The sequence below is a fragment of the Neovison vison genome, chromosome 8 (genome assembly GCF_020171115.1).
Source record: "Neovison vison isolate M4711 chromosome 8, ASM_NN_V1, whole genome shotgun sequence".
NCBI classification, from domain to species: domain Eukaryota; kingdom Metazoa; phylum Chordata; class Mammalia; order Carnivora; family Mustelidae; genus Neogale; species Neogale vison.
Window position 1 is genome coordinate 41,085,457 of NC_058098.1, and position 20,462 is coordinate 41,105,918.

Sequence of the window (20,462 nt, forward strand, 5' to 3'; positions counted from 1 at the left end):
GAGGGAACAGGGGTGCGGATTTGACAGTTTCAGCCTCAATATCCACCTCCCCACTGGACTCCGAGCTCTGCAGCCCCCTTCCTCACTAGTCAACTCTACTCATAGGAATACAACACGAATCACAGATGCATGTGTAACTTTAAATTTTTGAGGAGCAATGTTTAAAAAAAAAACACACAAGAGAAACAGGCACCATTAACTTTAACTCTATATTTTATTTAACCCATCTAGCCAAAGCGTTGCATTTCAATGTGTAATCATTGTTACACAATGTGTAAAAATTGTTAATGAGCTATTGTACCTTGTTTTGTGCTGTCCTTAAAAGAGGATGTTTATTTGACATTCATAGCACATCTCAGTTTGGACATACTGCATTTCTGTGAGTGTGATTTCTGCACTTATGAATTATTTTCATGTTTTTCAACATGAAATTTATTTTAATAAATTTTATAAATTTTAACATGAAATTTATTCTGGTACAATAATGTCAAATAACTATTAAGTGAACATTGGGTTAAACAAAACCTTTACTGGAATTCTGCAGTTTTTAAAGATAAAACACGTGTATTACGTTGCTGTTTTTATAGTTGTTAGTAAGCTTGGGAGAAGCGGTCAAGTTTTATCATCTATAGAATTTGTAATTTGAATGAGGGCACCTTTTTATAAAACATTCATATTGAATCATGGAAAACCCACACATTGCCTTCTTCCTAAACTTCAAAATCCCAAGCAGCATGGTAAAATTTCTGCTTTCACCACTTAAAATAGCATGTTTCAACACTGAAGGCACAACTCTGTTAAAGGGGGAGGGGTGGTAGAAACACAAAGACGGACGATTTTACTTCCCATAACCACGTGGGGCTGCCTACAATCAAGCCTGTGTATACTGAATTGTGCCCTTCCTGAGAGACTCACCTACTCTGAACACATGCACATTCTCCCCACAGCAAAGCAAGTGGAGAACTGAAGCATTTGCTTAGATATTCCTCACTTAATTCAGCTTAAATGACCAATATTTACTCAGATCTACACATGCAAGATAGATTCTCTTATTTTTCTCTGAATAATTGCCTCCAGTCTCATTTTCACCTTGAACAAGTGATACAGAAAGATATAGCTGTTGAAATCACTCTGTCCAGCTTTCTTCCATCAACTCCCAAAGAGAAAGGCTTTTGTGTTCCTCATAGCCTAGTTTATTTCCTCTCCACCATCTTGAACTTCGTAGGTACTCACCAAATGTTAATTGATGGCAAAGATACAGAGCAGCTTTTCCATTTATTTATGGAATGATTCTCTATTCAAAGAACATCTTTATATCCTTTCTCTTCTTCAATAAAAAAGTGAAACAGTGTTTCATCTTGCCAGTTCTGTTTTAACATCTGCAGAGAGCACAATGTGTGCCTGTTTTAAACAAATGTGTAGGCACGCCAGTTTTCTTGATATAGAAGCATAAGTGACAATAGAGAGAAATAGTTTTTAGAAGGAAATTTAACCTTAGGGCTTAATGTTAATAGAAATGGCAATTGTTGTTTTGTTGGAGAGAAAGAGCACTGTAATGCTATTATGCTAAGTTTATTTTTTTCATAATTTTCCCAGTTATGTTGCAGACACAAGCTTATGTGTGTACCTGAAAACCAGTGTAATTTACAGTCAATTCACCAATGTAGGTCACCTGGTAGAGTAACCATAAGCATCAGCATAAGTTGATTTGTAGTCTCAGTTGCACCATGAAGTCATGGGAAGACTTTAAGAAAGCAGCTTAGTTCCCATTTGTTTGTTTCCTAATCTGTATTTAAAAAAAAAAAAAGGCCACATTAATGTATTTCTTATTATTGTCATTCCTTAATGGTTATTGATTATATGCAGGAGGATGCTTTGTATCTCTGCGAGGCATTGCAACTTTCCCCAGGGAAGACTGTGCTAATGAATAGTGTTTGTAAAGTACTTGGAAATCCTTGGATTAAAAGCTAACCATATCAGGGTAAAAGTATTTGTATTAACACGCCATATGGGAGAACCATATGTTATCTATTAAGAGGGTGTGTGTGATATTGAAAATAGCTCTCTAGTGCATTGCTTTGTGCTATTTTTATAACAAGTTATGTCATGGCAAGTTTTGGTATGCTAGGATCATACCTTCATTGTGGAAATGCTACAAAATTCAATCATTCAGCAGGTATTCGTTGAGTTTCTTATTGAACGCTTGGCCTTCTACTTACCATCATACAAAATATATGGAGGGGACAGTTGCATGCTACAGTCTTATATGTTCCTCTCATTGAATTTGTGTGACACTTGGTTCTCCCTTAACAGACATATCTGCTTTAAAAGTAACAGGTTCAATTATTTCCTCTTCCTTCTACATGGACAAGTATGCTGTTTGAGTACATTCTTAGGGAAAAAAAAAAAAAGGACTGTGGCACCTGGGTTGCTCAGTCGGTTAAGCATCTGACTCTTGATTTCAGCTCTGGTCACGATCTCATGTGTTGTGGGGGGATCGAACCCCACATCAGGTTCCACACTCAGTGGGGAGTCTACTTCTCTCCTCCCTCTCTCTCTGCCCCTCTGCACATGATCTCTCTCTCTTCCTTTAAAATAAATAAATAAATCTTAGGAAAGAAGGAAGGAAGGGAGGGAGGGGAGGGGAGGGAGGAAGGAAGAAAGAAGAAGAAGTTGATTGTCTTCTCTGTCCTATAACTGAAGACCAACTGTGGCTCTTGCACAGTCTCTGTGAATGACATATGGTTATGATAGTATTTGTTTCAAGTAGAATTGGTACTGGCAGGCAGGAAAGCAAGCATTTCCCCAAATGGGCTATGTGTGCCCCTCCACCTTCCCAGGAGGTGCTTAGTTTTTAGCCTGGATAACTGAATTGTAACAAGGGTTCCTTCCCTAAGTGACCCTTCCAGATAGCAATAGAGGTATTGTTAACAAGAACCTGGGTTCTGTATCTGGGGCACCTTCCTGGAAAAATGCCGCCCTACATGATATATGAACCTCAAGTTTCAAGGGACCTAATGATCTTGCAAGAGGAGTTAATTTCCCCCCCTTTTTTCCTGGTTAGTTTGTAACTAGTTCTGGAAGCCCAGGTCAGGAAGGAGCATATTTCACTGATCCACAAATATTTATTGAGCACCTATCAGGTGTTCCTTCTAGATGTTTAGGAGGTCTCAGGCAATGAAGGAAACAAACATCCTTTCCTTGGTGGAGCTTACATTCAAGTGGGGGAGATAAACAGAAAATGAATAGAATACTTACCTTCACTGTATCTTAGAAAATGATGGATCCACATAAGGAAGATGAAGGGTATAGGGGTGGGGAAATATTGTAATTTTAAGTAGAGTGTTCAGCATAGACCTCATGGAAAAGGAGACATTTTGAACCAAGAGTTGGAGGACTTGGAAGCACCTCAGGCAGAGGGGAAAGGCAGTAGAAAGACCAGAGGGGAAGAGACCAGCCAGTAAGGCTGGAGCAGAGTGCATGGGAGGCTTCTAGAAAAATTTCAGGGCAGGAAAACCATAGTGAAATCCACCACACAGAGCCTTGCTGCCTTTGAGCAATATCTGAGCAGGGGAAGGATATGATCTGACTTACAGTGGAAAACAACCTGGCCTCTAGGTTGAGAGCAAATCTGGATGACAAGAGTTGAAGCCACTGTCACCACCCAGGGAAGAGAGGGGAAAGGAGGCTGGACCTGGGCGGCGGTGAGAGCAGATGAACTCTAGTTACTTGTGCTCTCTCCCCGTCACCATACTGAATTTTTAGGAACCTTTGTTTGTGATCAAAGACACTTGACATTTCAAAACATAAGGGACTCTTAATCTCACGAAACAAACTGTGGGTTGCTGGGGGGAGGGGGGTTGGGAGAAGGAGGGTAGGGTTATGGACATTGGGGAGGGTATGTGCTTTGGGGTAAATTGGAAGGGGAGATGAACCATGAGAGATATGGACTCTGAAAAACAATCTGAGGGGTTTGAAGTGGTGGGGGGGGTGGGAGGTTGGGGTACAGGTGGTGGGTATTATAGAGGGCACAGCTTGCATGGAGCACTGGGTGTGGTGAAAAAATAATGAATACTGTTTTTCTGAAAATAAATAAATTGGAAAAAAAAAAATTCACAATTTAATGAGCTTCAAGCAGAGGCTCAGATAGATAACATACCTTTTCTACACCCAAAACTGAAATCCAGTTCAAGCAAAATAATAAATAATAATTACTGCTTAGGGGAAAATGAAGTTTCTTTTTTAATTCTTTGACAAGCATTTATGGAACCCACAATGAACTTGGGCACTGTGCTGGGTGCTGAGGATACCACAGCAAGGGTAAGGGCCTCCCTCTCAAGGAGGACTTAAACGCCACCACCAAGAGTCTGAAGAGGTCACAGGAATCTGCAAGGGAAAGAGAACTCAGGCTTTGGCATGATCTGGACCTGAGTTTAAGACTCAGCTCTGCCACTGTTCACAGGACTTCAGGAAAGTTACTCGGCCTCCCACAATCATGATTTCTTCATCTGTAAAAATGTAGATAAAAGTCTAATATAGTAAGACTCGTGGGGGATTCATAGTAATAGGTGTGAGGTGCCTAAAAGTCTGAAGTGCCTGGTACCAAGGAGACACTCAGAGCAGCAGCTACCCATCATGTTAGGTGGTGAGGACTCACCTGGACATCTCTTTTTATCTGCACTGAAAGATGCATGTGAAGCTTTTCATTAGAACAACAAGGCAGCCAACTTGGGAACGTAACTTTCCTTACACCCATCTGTTGACATTGACTAACTGGCTGGTGACACCTCCAGAACAAAGCTTTAGTGTTTGAAACTAAGCATGCCTCCCCTTCCTTCTTTCTTCTCTTTCTTTCTTTCCTTCTTCTTTTCTTTCTTCCTTTCTTTCCTTCTTTCACCCTTCCTCCCTTCCTTCTTTCCTTCCTATCTTTCTTCCCTTGCTTTCTAAAGCCATTAAGTAGGGCTGAGAAAGTAGGCACTCACACCAAAGGGGGTTTGGGGTGAGGTGGCAAACACCCAGCACAGAACTTAGGCAAGGTCAGGAAGGCATCTTGATTCTTAGGTTGAAGGAGATGGAACACATGTTACAACGAAATGTAGTGTGTGTAGAAAATTGGCAAAACTTGAATGTGGTCTGTGGCTTAGAGAGCAGGGGTGTCATCAGGCTAATCTCCTGATCTTGACGGTTGCACTGTTGTCATGGAGGAGAATGTCCTTGTTGGTACAAAATATATACTAAAGTACTCAGGGCTCCGGGAGGGGATTATGTCTGCAACTCACTCTCAGTAGGTTCAGAAAAGAAAGGAAAAGAAAACTCTTTGTACCATTCTTGTAACTTTCTATTGTTTAAAATTATTCCAAAATGAAAATATCTTTAGCATTAAAAAAAATAGTTTATAGTATTGTGCTTACCTCGCTTAAATGTCAGGTAAGCTCAATTCTTTTTTTTTTTTTTAATGAACATATAATGTATTATTTCAGGGGTACAGGTCTGTGATTCATCAGTCTTACACAAGTCACAGCACTTGTGTGACTTGTCATAGCACATACCTTCCCCAGTGTCCATCCCCCAGCCACCCTATCCCTACCACACCCCTCCCCCACCCCAGCAGCCCTTAGTTTGTTTCTTGAGATTAAGAGTCTCTTACTGTTTGTCTCCCTCTCTGGTTTCATCTTGTTTCATTTTTCCCTGCCTCCCCTATGCTCCTCTATCTTGTTTCTCTAATTCCTCATATCAGTAAGATCATATGATAATTGTCTTTCTCTGATGGACTTCTTTTGCTCAGCATAACACCCTCTAGTTCCATCCATGTCATTGCAAATGGCCCAATTTCATTCCTTTTGATGGCTGCATGGTAGTCCATTGTATATAAATACCACATCTTCTTTATCCATTCATCTGTTGATGGGCATCTAGGTTCTTTCCATAGTTTGGCTATTGTGGACATTGCTGCTATAAACATTGGGGTGCACGTGGCCCTTTGGATCCCTACATTTGTATCTTTAGGGTAAATATCCAGTAGTGCAATTGCTGGGTCATAGGGTAGCTCTATTTTCAACTTTTTGAGGAATCTCCATACTGTTTTCTAGAGTGACTGCACCAGCTCAGGCAAGCTCAATTCTTAACATTCTTAGTGTTCTATGTGAATCTGCATGACAATATAGTTTAACTCCTTAGCTATTATTATATTAAGTATCATTCTTTCCACATATTTGCTCTCCCATAATTTATCTTACCCAGACAAATATTAGTTATGTTTCCAAGAAGGGAATAATAGGCTGTGGTGTCAGCTGATTCTCAAAACCCTGCTGCCACCACTTGCTAAATGAAGGATCTTAGGCAAATTACTTAATATCTCTGTATCTCAATTTTTTTTATCTGTGAAATGTGGATAATAATAATACCAGGGGTGCCTGGGTGGCTCGGTTGGTTAAGCATCTGCCTTCAGCTCAGGTCATGATCCCAGGGTCTAGGATTGAGCCCTGCATTGGGCTGCCTGCTCAGTGTTCTGTCTCTGCCCCTCCCCCTGCTCATGTTCTGTCTCTCAAATAAATAAATAAAATCTTTAAAAAGTAATAATAATAATACCATGCTTACTGGGTTGCTGTGAGAATTAAATTTTATGGTCTATGCAAAGTACTTAGACACTGAGCAGAACATAGCCAGTATTCAATAAATATTAGCAATATTAACCAGTATTACGCTGCTACTCACATTGCTCTATTACATAAGACATAAGTATAATTGATGGAAGTGCCTATTTTTGAGATCATTCCTCTCTTATATAAGCTAACATTATTTTTTATGTGTGTATATTCTAGAGAGTTTGGGAACATGGTGAGATGGAAATGTTAGCTGGGTGGCAAAATTTAAAATTAAAGACTGATTTCTTTATAAACAAAAGAGGATTGACTTAAAAAAAAAGTTGAGCCTTCCTGATTTGAGAAAAATAAATATACCACTTGTATTAATCAGCTGTTGTCATGATAATACTGTATAACAAATGACCCCCAAATAGAGTCCCTTACAACACAATTATTTATTCTCATGCTCACAGATTTGCAAGTTGACTACCATTCAGATGATGTAGGCTGGGCTCTGCTGGACAGTTCTGTTTCAAGCTGTGACTTGCCTGGGCTTGGCTCCCAGTCATACCTTGGGTTTGATCTGCTCCACATATCTCTCATCCTCTTTAAACCAGCAGCTATAGGGCCATCTTCTTGTCATGACAAATGTCAGGAACACAGGTGTCAAGTCCAACTATGCAACACAGTTAAGCCTTTTGTTCACATTGTGTGCACTAATATTTCACTTGCTAAATGAGGTAACTTGATCAAACCCATTAGTGGGTTGGGATGTATTCTCTGCCTACGGCGGGAGAACACTAACTGTCCAGTCCATTACAGGGGACTGAAGAATCAGGACCAATGATCTAATCTGCAAACCACTGTATTTCAGTGGTATATGCTCTGTCTGTGCCTGGAAATGTCGGCACCTCTGTAAGAAAGATTATTAGTTCATGAACAGGCAACACACATCAGGTTGTTTCTCCAGTAGCAGGGATGGATTTGCTTGGATTTATTTCCCCTTTTTCTTCCCATGCACAGTTCACAAAAAGAACAACACATATCAGGATAGTAATCTGTGGCCATGACATTGGGAGTTTGCCCTTGTGCATCTCTCTCATGCAGAAATAAACATGGATTACAGTCTTGTCATCATCCAACAAATAATGCATTCCTACTGCGTCCGTGAATTCAGTTCACAGCAGGAGTCTCTTATTTTATTTGTATAAAATTGCTGAAATATCCTTGCATGTAGTACATGCTCAATAAATATGGGTTGAAAGAGTGAAGAATGAATAGTGAATAGTGAAAAACAAAAATTATGCAACAACTAAAATGCTCACAGATTACCATGATTTTTGGCTTGAGAAAATAGCATGTGATGTGAATCGCACCGTGAATGCTATGGGAATTTATTCTCTGAAATAAATATGTGATCTTAAATGCGTACTAACTACAAGAATTTAGCTTCTGCATGACATTTTTTAAGCTAACAGAATTGCCTGTCACTTCCCTATATTTCTTCACATTTATTGTAAGCCTTTTAAATCCCTTCTAAAAACCACAAGTTTATATTCGCCACTCTACTTAACTTTTTATTGTTTATGAGCTTCCTGTGAAGATAGCTAGACAGACAAGGCTGATGAAAAGGAAAGCTTGTCCTTATCAAATAAAAACTTACCGGTAACTGTGTAAAGGGATTTTTCCCCCTACCAGTGGAAGACCCCTGTTTCAGTAAGAACCCACTCATTTGAGGCATTTTAAATGGATGGAAAGTTATAAGCCAGCCAAAGTGTCCTTCTGAAAGAGTGAAAGGAATGTTAAATCTAATTGCGGGAGAGCGCTTGCTTAGAAAGCGAGACTTCTACGCTGGCTCCCCCTGCTGGCTCTGAGGGTGAACTGTCTAGAGACGGATGAAAGCAAGGTACCTTGTCCTCCGAGGCCACGTTACTCAAATGGCAAATCCAGCATTCTTCTAGAATGCACTTACTCGGTAATAAACATGCCATTTCTTGAGTTTTCTTTGTAGGGCAGAAATACTGAAACTGGATCCTGCAGTCAAGGCTCAAAGTGGGAACCAAGAGCATGTCCCTCGGGTGGGTGTGTTAGGGAGTGGGACGGCACGCAAATGCAGAGCGGTAAAAACCCAGTCGGGGTACCTTAGGAAAACAGACTGGTTTTTATTGTTATAAAGCCGGCCTCAGGGGTCTGAATGGAAATGTCCCGCTCATGCATTTTGAACTGCTAGAACCAACTCCTCACCTTCCTCTCACTGAATATGTGTTTCTCTTTGCCCTCTTATCTTCCTCTGGCGCAAGAAGGCTTTTTACTCTCAAGGAAACTCGGTAACCAGACTCATTTTGAAGGCAGCCTGTCACTGCGGACTGAAAACCTATTGTGAAATCTCTGTTAAAAAGACTGTCCACTGGGAGAGACTGAAAAGCTGGCAGATTTCTCCTGGTTGATTCTGACTCCATTTGGTGGGAGGAAGGGGGAATATACTGACCCACGGATTTAACACGTGCTGCAGCACCCACTTAGCCTTGTTAAGTGAGCAAGAGCAGCAAGGATGGCTGTTTCCCTCCTAGAGCAAAATCCAATGCCCTCATCTGCTTGGAGAACTAAAACAGAGCAAATGTCAGACCATTAAGCGGTACTGTAAATATGCCATTTAGAACATTGGGTCTAGGTACCTATAGAGCTGCCTCGGGTTCTCCTGTTCAAAGTTAGCCTGTATCCCTCTAGACAGATAGCACAGGTGTTGGGCAGAGGGAATTGTATACATAATTATGTTTTCATTGGTAGTATTTTTTCCATATTTCAGAATGCCACTCTCATTCATTCATTCATTCACTCACTCATTTATCTATGTCACTGTATTATAAACTTTTTTCTTTCATTCCAGTCAATTCCAAATGTTTTCCCATCTGCAACTCTCTTTGATCAGTTCTTTTTCAGAGCAACTTGGTGAAATGTTTTCCCATTGCTTTTGAGGCTCTTGTTTGAGCATTCCTGTTTGAGTCCTCCTCTAGGGAAGATTCCCCTCCTCTGGATTAAGAGCTGGTAGTAGGAATGGATGCTGGGTCAAGGCAAGCAAGCAAAACAAGGTTAAGTGATCTGAGCCTGGTGATGGGTCAGACTCTGAAAAGGGCTCAGCTGGGTGATTCTTCAGCTCTTGGTAGTGCTGGTGAGGTCATGGTTTGCCTGCATGCAGCAGGCAGCTGGGCTAAGTTGAAAGGTATGGAAGGATTTTCCCATGTGTCTGGCCCCTCAGTGCTTTGCCACATGGCACTACTCTCTTTCCATGTGCCTCTCTCTTAGGGGGCTAGTCTGAGCATCTCTGCAACATGGTGACTGGCTTCCCAGAGGGAGAAAGTCAAAGCTTCTAGTCCTCTGAGGCCTTGGTTTGGGGATCCCAGACATCATTTCCATATTTCACTGATCTAGTCACAGAATCAGTCCAGATTCAAGAAGAGGAGAGAAAATTCCATTTCTTGAGAGACAAAGATCAATGGCCATCTTTAACCCATAGTAATATATGCTACTCACTTCTGCTTCTCTGCTTTCTGTACTCAACATGCTTTATGTTCTGTTCCGGTGTCTTTATATAAATTTTTCTTTTTAAAAAATTTTCCAAATAAGAAGAGATTTGGAAACTCTCCCAGCAATGAGGTAGAAAATCATGCCTTTATTTGCCTTTGAAAAGTTTATTTTTTTTACCCATAAATCCACCGGTATATATTACACATTTTAAGCCAAAAGAAAATGTTAACCAGTTTCTAGCACACAGCCATCACCAAACCTGCCCAGTGATTTGTTTTTCAAGGAGTTATGTACTATGGTGTACCCTTGACCAATGTAGTCTTTTCAAGACAAAGTATCTCATAGCATAGATGTGTACATTAGCTAAAAGATATTGTTGCAACATATATCAAACAGGAAAAGGAGTCATAGAAGCTTAATCAAGCAAATCTCCTTGCACAGTGTATATCGCTTCCGTCAAGGGAGAAACACAGATTCGAATTAAGATCAGTACTACATTTTGGGAAATGCTGTGCAAGGAGAGAACTCTTGTAGGAGTGCTGAGTGAATTTGGTTTACTATAGTAGAACATTTCATCAAACAAATCAGGTAAGAAGGGAACCTATTTATGTAGGTAATTTTTCTGTTTCAGGCCTCTGATTCATCTCTCTGTCTTGCTTTGGGAGTCAGGCTACATTGGTTACAATTAATTTCAGTGCTGCCTATTAGCCATAAAGAGATATTTCATAAATTGACTTGATGTATTTTTTTCTTCCCCCTCTGTGATTTTCTTGCAAGATGAGAATGGTCCAGAGGAAAAACAAAATACAGAAGAAACAGAAGAGCAGAGCCAAGAAGCAGGTGGGCTCAGATTTTATTTTATTTACTTATTTATTTATTAATTTATTTATTTTTTGAGGAGTCTCCTAGGCCTTATCCACAGAGATGAACAGTAACTTCACTCAGATGTTGTTTTCTAGACATGCTTATACCTTTTCACCAGGTTAATTGCCATGTTCGTGTAGGTGTCCCTCAAGAAGCCACCAGTTCCACTGACTATAGGTGACAGTGCTTCCGGTCAGAAGAGTGCATTCTCATTCCCCATTCACCAATTCCATTCTTCTTCTGTGTAACAATACTTGGCTTAGAAATGCTCTAAGAGCAACAGGCAAAGTTTGGAGCAAGAGCAGTGCTACCTCAGAACTTGGCTACCTCAAAATTAGCAGATTTAGTTTGGGGAGAAAAAATAAAATACAAAGTGTTCAAAGGAAACAAATAAGAGGCTTTCCCTCCATGAGGAGTAGGATGTTCTTTACTGCTTTGCATTATACTTTGAAGAGCCGTGTTTCTGGTTATTTCTTTAGGGGTGGTAGGACACAGTGTCATGGAGCCCGATTACCTCACAACCAGACCTAGCATGAGATCCAAAGCCTTCCTGACATCTCCTCTTCCCTAAGAACAGATGTGTCCATTGGATGTTTATAGATTCTCTATTGTAGATTCTGAATGGAATATCTTTAAGTGAAGTAGCTCTTAAGGCAGAAGAAGTGGTCACCACCTTTAGCTTCTCGTCTCTTTTTATCCATCTCTGTCCTCAGTCACGCTCTCGTTTAAAAGACTGATAGGCACAGTTATGCTGTTATCAACACCACCCAAATCAAAATACCCATCTTTTCTTTAGTCTCCACGTCCTCCTGAGCCCCATTGGGGGGGGGGGCGTTTTTGAAAGAGTGAGCACCGTCTGATGTGTGCCAGGCACATCCCAGGCCATATGCTCAATTCTTGGAAATCAACCAGGTAGCATGATAAGTTTTTCACTGAAAACTTCCTACATTAACCTTGGAAGTTTTGCTAGAGAACTGGAATCTTTTATTATTAACCTGGAAGATGGAATTGAAGAAGGCCAATCAGAGAAAGCACTGAAGCAAAGCAGCAAGGACCTTGTGTAGCTGCCGCTGGGTCAGTGGGCTCCCTTGGCCGAAACATAGTCCTTGCAATGAATTGAATTTCTGATCCAGCAGACTGTTGATATCCGCCACTCCCCACCCCAGCTCCCGACCCACACATCATTATACACCGCGGAAGATGAGTTTTGTGTGAGAAGCTGTCACTGTTTTCACTGTTGGCCGCTGACAAGTGTTAGTCAACTAACTGCTGACAGCTGAGGCCATTCTCTGACTGGTGAGATTTCACAGGTTTTATTCATTCACTGTTCTGTCCCCAACTATCTTTATCAGCATAGATTTTCCCCACCCTTGTTCACACACACACACACACACACACACACACACACGTGCCCGCATTTGCCTGTGGTTTGTTTATTCATCCCTTTTTAGCTTGTCTGTTGAGAACAGGCAGTTTCTTTTTGGATTTGGGATCACCTGTCAGCAGAGAGTGGTGGGGCTTTGGTCTTCTTCTCTACCCCTTGGATCGATAGCATTATCATCACAGTATGTTTATGTCTCAAGGTAAAGAATAGTCCTAATGGCACCCCTGAGGGGCTCCTCTGGTCTTCCAAGTGAGCCTGCTGGTTGGCCCAAATCATGGCAGAATTCATCTCTGATCTTAGCTGTTGTCAGTATCCATGGTTATGTCTGCTCTGGCTCATTTCCTAGCCTTCCTAATCCAAGTGCAAAAAGATCAAAGATGAGGTCCTGGTCAATAAAGCCCTTCTGATCTATTGCTCTTCTTCCAAAATAACAAAAATGATAAAACCTCCTTTACAATTAATATGATTTCCAATTTCAATTTTGATTATATAACTGTGGGCCTCTTCCACAACATGAAAAACACAATCTCAAACCAGCACAGTTTGACTGCTGTCACAATTCAATCAAATTGAAGTTGTAGATAATATTCCTCAAATAGTCTTATTATTATTATTATTATTATTATTATGTTCAATTAGCCAGCATATAGTACATTATTAGTTTCAAGTAGTCATTTAACGAATACATACCAAGGTCTATTTGACTCGGGCGCTGTTCTGGGCACTGGGATACATCGACAAACCATAAATACAATAACCCTGCCTCCTTGAAGCTTATATTATGGTGAAGTTGGCAGTGGGAGGGGGGTGAATCTCAGAAATAAACAGGTGAACCTCAGAAATAAACACTAAACAAAAACACACAAGATGGTGATAAAAGCCTTGTGGAGAAATGGAGTAGATAGAAGAAATGAGGGGAAGACAACTTTCCATCAGCTGGATTTGGGAAGGACTCCCTGAGGAAGAGATGTTAAATAAAATCTCAATGAGGATCTCCTCATTGGTGGAAGAGCATTCTAGATGGAGGACCATCCAATGCCATTCTAGATGGCATTGGACCAATGCCAATGCCTCAAGACCAATTTTAGCATGTTGGAGAAAGAAGGTTGGAGTGGCTAGAGCATGGTGTGTTAGGGGGAACATGGTGTAAGATTTGGTTAAAAAAATTTCATAGGAACAGGTAATGTCTGACTATTGAAGATTTGATATTATTAGAACTACAAAGAAACCAGTGGAAGTTTTGAAGTTTTAACAAGCTCACTTTACCTGTGAGTAAAAGTGGGTCACCAGTTAGAAGGCTATAGCAGGAAGACATGATGGCAGTTTCTGGAAACGGAGACAAAATGGACTGATGTGTCATATTCCAGACATAAAGATAAGAGGATGTGTTGATGGATTCAGATGAGGGGTAAGGGGGAAAGAGGAATCCAGGATAATTCTCAGATTTTTAGCATCAGGAACTTTGTGGATGATGGTGCCACTTGCTAATATTAGGAAGACGGGCTGTGAGGCATAGATTTTGTTGAGAAAGTTAGTAGTTCAGGATTTTTCCAGAGTAAAAAGGACTTTTTTCCAGAGTAAAAGAAGACACTTAGCCATATGGGATGTCAAGAAGCTAGCTAGTTAGATAGATTAGATGATGATTCTAGAGAGATGTTGACCGAGATACAGATTTGAGATTCACGTGGCATATAAACGAGATTTAAAATCATGGTTCTGAAAAAAAAATTTTTTTTAAATAAGATAAAATCAGGGTTCTGGGTGAGATTCACTACAAAGAGCATGTAAATAAAGACAACAGTGGGCTTGGGACACCAAGACTTCCGGATAGGTGGCAACAGAATAGAGAAAGAAAGTGTTTCACAAAGAAGAGTTAAGACTGTGAAATTCTACTGAGAAATTAAGTAAGGTGAGAAAGTGAAATGATCACTGGATTTCACAAAGGGAAGTCATTGGCATCTTTTCTCAGAAAATCCTCAGATGGGTACTGGAGCCAGTGGAGTGGGTTATGAGGAGACTATGAAGTGAGAAAGTACAGAACAATAACACAGACGGCTCTTTTAAGGAGTTGTACTGTGAAAGGAAGGGCAAATGGGAAGATGTAACACCAAGGGAAAGTTAATAGTCTTTTGTTTGTTTTTTTCTTTTTATAGGCAATTGTCACCTACCAAAAGAAAGTGATTTATCCTCTCCAATTATTCCTCTACTAAAAATTTTATTCTCTCTTCCAATAGAGACACGACCTGCAAGTTATAGTCCTATGCATTAAGAAGGAAAGAGCTGCTAGAAAAATGCAATTTGTCTTCAAATATTAATTGTCATGGGTGTGTGAATTCTCCTGAGTTCCATAAGCTTGTTACTACATGAAGAATGTATATTCCTTTTCAATTCCTTCTTCAATTGTGAAATATTGACCATTCCAAGTGACTTTGAAAATCTATATATAAATTTATTATTTTAATGTTAGTAAGTTAATTATCTATTATCCTGGAATATGAGTGGAGTCACCATATCACATACTTACGATACTGAGGGGAAAGATCAACTCTGATGAGGTTCATTAGAGTTGTGAGGGGGACAAGGACCTCCAAGTTCCTTAGCCCCCACTGTATGCTTGGGTGATGTGAAATCTCCAAACGGCTTTTGGTGCTTTCCTGCAAATGATCCCCTTCTCTTGGGCCTCTGCTCTGACAGCCATCAGCCATGCTCCATGCAGTTTGACAGCCTGACATAACAGAGCAGAAATGCTGTGCTAAGAAAAACCAAACTTTAAACACACACACATAAAAGCACTTTGTGGAGACTTGCAAGGATATGCTTTCACAATCTTTCACTAAAAGAAATGTACCCTTCTTTTAGAGGTGGGGAAAAAGCAAAATGCCAAAGCATAATAAGACCAGTGAAGAGTATTCCTCACCAAAAAAGTTTGTTGTCATTGGGCTCTGGTTTAATGGAAGATTCCTGTCCGTTGGTTACAAAAGAGAGTCACAAGTCCTAGACCCTTCGAAGGGCACTCAGTGTATTAGAGATTAAACAGGTTCACACTTCCAGGGGAGATGGGCATGCCACAGCCAGGGAAACTCCATCTTTTTTTTTTTTTCCCAATTTATTTATTTTCAGAAAAACAGTATTCATTATTTTTTCACCACACCCAGTGCTCCATGCAAGCTGTGCCCTCTATAATACCCACCACCTGGTACCCCAACCTCCCACCCCCCGGCCACTTCAAACCCCTCAGATTGTTTTTCAGAGTCCATAGTCTCTCATGATTCATCTCCCCTTCCAATTTACCCAAAAGCACATACCCTCCCCAATGTCCATAACCCTACCCCCCTTCTCCCAACCCCCCTCCCCCCAGCAACCCACAGTTTGTTTCGTGAGATTAAGAGTCACTTATGGTTTGTCTCCCTCCCTATCCCATCTTGTTTCATGGATTCTTCTCCTACCCACTTAAGCCCCCATGTTGCATCACCACTCCCTCATATCAGGGAGATCATATGATATTTGTCTTTTTCCGCTTGACTTATTTCGCTAAGCATGATACGCTCTAGTTCCATCCATATTGTCGCAAATGGCAAGATTTCGTTTCTTTTGATGGCTGCATAGTATTCCATTGTGTATATATACCACATCTTCTTGATCCATTCATCTGTTGATGGACATCTAGGTTCTTTCCATAGTTTGGCTATTGTGGACATTGCTGCTATAAACATTCGGGTGCACGTGCCCCTTTGGATCACTACATTTGTATCTTTAGGGTAAATTCCCAGTAGTGCAATTGCTGGGTCATAGGGCAGTTCTATTTTCAACATTTTGAGGAACCTCCATGCTGTTTTCCAGAGTGGTTGCACCAGCTTGCATTCCCACCAACAGTGTAGGAGGGTTCCCCTTTCTCCGCATCCTCGCCAGCATCTGTCATTTCCTGACTTGTTGATTTTAGCCATTCTGACTGGTGTGAGCTGATATCTCAGGGAAACTCCATCTTGACAATATTAACTCTGAGGCCATGTTTCTCTTTCTGCTGTACAGATGGCGTCAGTGCTGCAACTGGGCCCAGCCCTGCTTCAGAAGAGGCTGCTGAAGTGTGTAAAGACGAAGGTATGAGACCACTTACTACATCGAAAACTCAAAAACTCATGAAAGACCATTTGGATTATGTTTTTGTGGGGAAATGAAGCAGTGAGCAATCTATCTAATTCTCTTCAAGCACCTCTATTTCCAACACAATCAAATATCCTGGCCACTCTGTTTTATTCCGTCTCTGCCCTTTCAGAATTTATATATACATTTACATTTGTTCCTCTGAAAAGTAACTCTTTATTAAGTAGGAAAAATAATCAAAGAAATTATGTTCAAGGAAGATTGCCTATTTGAAACACCAGAATTAGGTAGTTCTGCTGTTTACAGCTACTCATTAGGTATAAGTACAAAGGAGCGGCATTTGGAAACCACCTACTGGGGACTCCATTATCCAGACATGATAAGAGAGAAAATTTGTTGAAAGGATTCTATAGAAATAAATCTTTGGTGGGAGGATCATCCCTCATTTATGAACAGTTACTATGAGAAAATTTTGCACACCCAGGTATCCCCAAGGAGAAGAAAAAAGTAAAGGAAAATCTAAACTCTAGGGACAAATTTAAGGGAGAAATAGTGGGGACATTCATGTGCAGATGATAGAGTTGAAAAAATTATCTGAAGGAAAATGTAATAGCCCTTTCTTTTCTCTCACCCTGATTAACTGTCCCCAAACAAAAAGGTAATATTCTTTTATATCTGTCATTGGTAGCTATTAAAAACCCCTCTATAGACTAGATTGTTGTATTTATACAAATGGGCATCTGGTAAACCCATGTAATCTACTTGGAACTTTTAGATAAATATGCTGGATGCATTTGTTTTAGTTTGGAGTGATATGAAAATAGATCTATACTTGACATTGATACTTGCTATTCCTTGAACCACTATTTAGAAAATCAAAGTCATTTTACAATTTTAATACTCAGTTGTTTGCATAATTCCTTTCATTTTATGTTGTCTGGTATATGGGTTTTCCTAAATGAGGTGTCCTGTGTCATGAGAGTACTTGCTAACATTGTGAACTCTGGGTCTAGATGGTTGAAGCTTAAATCCTGTCTCTGCCGCTCAAAATCGATGTAACCTTTGACAAGTAACTAAAGGAATTAACAAGTAATGACAAGTAATTAACCTCTTTATACTTTTGTTTTCTCCTCTGTGGAGTGAAAACAACAATAGTATCTACCTTGAAAAAATACCACATACTTGTCAATTGCTCAAACTTTTCACCTGGCATGTGTACAGATTGGACTCTCCAAAGACAGACTCTGTGATGGAGGTTAGGAAACAAACATTTATTAGGGAGAGCTCTTGGAATCAACACCTGTGAAAGAGAAAGGGTCAAAGCAGAACTGGGTAGAGAGGGAAGTTGAGCTGAAAGGCATTATCAACAGAAGCCACAGCTAGTCTGAGGATAACATGACCCTTCTGAGATGTCTCATCTGGGGTGAAAGAGTCAGGTGAGTAAGACCTTCCATTGATAAGTCACCCGATATTGGTTACCTTGGGAAGGGGGCATGGCCTTACATGAGGCAGAGGTTTTCCATTGAGGTAATCTTGATTACCTGAGATGAATGAGGGCTGCCTGCACCTGAGAATAAATTCTTCATTTATTCTCCCATCCAAGTACTAACCAGGCCCGACCCTGCTTAGCTTCCGAGATCAGACGAGATCGGGCACGTTCAGGGTGGTATGGCTGTAGACTCTTCATTTATTCTCATTATTATTATGAAATGAGAATAAATTCTTCATTCCTGAAGGGGGAACTGTGTTGCCCAACGAGCATATACCACACTGTCATTTTCAGTGGTTCTTTTTTTGATCATTGCCACTTTTTAAATGAATCCCTTAATTCTCCCCTTCATATTACTCAGACATATGTTCTTACATCTCTGGTTCTAAAGCCATTTTTTATATCTAAAAATGTAATAACATAGATATCCACATAGGTTCTGATAAGAAACCCCGGGTCATCTTAGAGAGAGAAATAAACCTGAGTCAGTCACACTGGAAAGACAGAAAGTGGTGTTCATCTTAGGCAAATAATTTTGGATATTCTAGTCATTTAGCTTGTGATAAAAAATTTTAATGTCATGAAGTTGAATGGCAGAGTTTAGGAAACAGAGATCGTCTACTTTAAGTACTTCAAGCTGAGATTTTTTCCTGTTGAGCTGTTTGGTTTGGAGATATTACACCTTTGTAGAAACACTGTTTGTGATATTTCTTGATGCTTTTAGGATCTCACACCATTAATTGCTCATGCCAGGATCAATTTCTCAGAATACTTTTAGTTTTTTTTTTTTTTAACATGAAACTTTTAGTGGTGGTGAATCCAACAAGTTCTGTCACGTATCACAAATGCAATTCCCTAGGAAAATTAAATGTGAAGTTTTAGGGATTTTACTGAAATAAACTGTTAATATCCACTAACCTTTTGATCTTGGGGAAACATGTTTTCAAATCCACATTAACATGTAGTCCAGTTGCAATTAAAAATAGAACACAGAAGATAGGATTTTTGCCTCTTCCTTCTGAAATAGCATATACACGAGAACACTGTTTTTTTGATTGATTATCAGTCAGTACAAAACTCAGACCAAGTGTCTAATGCATGTGGAACTGGCATCTTGACTGACATATACATAGCTTGGAACAAAAAAGAAATGAATTTGCCATTGAAATCCTCCCAAGACGGAGATCAAGTTGAGATTAGAAGGCAGTCACATGTGTTGAAGATTCATTTCAAGCATTCGCCATTATTAGCTTTTATGCAGAAATATAGCTCTTCCTTGGTGACACTTGGGCTATTTGTGAGCTCTGCAGTTTTAAGATCGCTTATAAAAAATGCTTGTTACGGTCTCCAGTTTAAATGGCAGAATATTTTTGCTGACCAAAGGACCTGAAGGAGCCCTTGCTTTCTTGCCTTTGGTTCCAGACTTAGATCTTGACCCAGCATCTTCTTGGCTTTTAGAATCGCTGATATTATGGACTGACCTTGACTCTCCTTCTCTCTCTCTCCCTCCAAAATAATTCCCCCAAATTTGGAGACTCACCAATTATTCCTCACTTTGCTTGTTGATTGGCTGGGTTTACATTTGTAACTTTGGTTCGCCCAGGAAATTAGTGTCTTCTAAACTGCGAGGACTGAGAACAAGCCAACAAAAAATGAGCTGGCTGATGTCACATTGTTTGGGATAGGAGACTTTTAAAAAATTAAAATAGGTCCGTGAAAGTTGAATTTCAAGAGAAAGTGTCTTCTGGGGTGTCTTCCGTGCCAGTGATTTTGTTCAAATGTTCTAGACATATTTCCCACTGGGTACCGAGAATGGATGTTCATTGCCCATTTACCCCACATAACTGGGAACAATGCACGCTGCTAACAGAAGGAGGTACAACTGATTGGCTGTTGGATCAAGAGCTAGATTGTGCACTACAGACTGAAGGCACCTGTTCCCAATGACTCATTACAGACCTCGGGTGGGCAGGAGTCGAGTTGGGAGGCTGAAATGCGAGGAGGAGGAATGTTGATGAATAATTCATCCCCAGGGTGTGGGGATGCCAGGGATGCAGCAGCCAGGACTGAACTGAAATGCACTCCAAGGTAAAGCTGGCCTGAGAAAATATCTGTAGGTTCATAGGAGTTCTTAAGTTAGTTAAAAACAGACAGGTACTTCTCTCTCGAGGGAGTTCTTTCTCTACTGGTAAAAACATTCTGTTTATTTAATGGTAGTTTATATTTTAAATCCTTAAAAACAAACCTGAGATTACAAATGTTAAGGCTTGTAAACCAACAAATGAGGAGGCATTCCGATGAAGGGGAGGATAAACACAGGAGTAAACTTTATGCCAGGAATATCAAGTGCTCTGATTGAAACTGCTGCAAAGTTTTTATTATTATTATTATTATTATTATTATCACTATTATTTAAGATACAGTTATTCTTAATTCAAGGAGAACTCTCTGTTCTAGTTGTCTCAACCCTCTTAATAGCTCATTCTTACTCACGGCCAAGGCCAAGGTACTTTCC

At 40.2% G+C, this 20,462-nt stretch overlaps 1 protein-coding gene across 1 annotated transcript in view; it reads left to right on the top strand.

The window, feature by feature from the left end:
• Positions 1–20,462, top strand: part of MACROD2 (mono-ADP ribosylhydrolase 2) — a 1,971,347-nt gene that overhangs the window by 1,851,918 nt on the left and 98,967 nt on the right. Inside the window, exons 12-13 of the mRNA XM_044263475.1 lie at positions 10,887–10,949; positions 16,387–16,455. Of these exons, the coding sequence (XP_044119410.1) occupies positions 10,887–10,949; positions 16,387–16,455 (132 nt within the window). The remainder of the gene's footprint in view (positions 1–10,886; positions 10,950–16,386; positions 16,456–20,462) is intronic.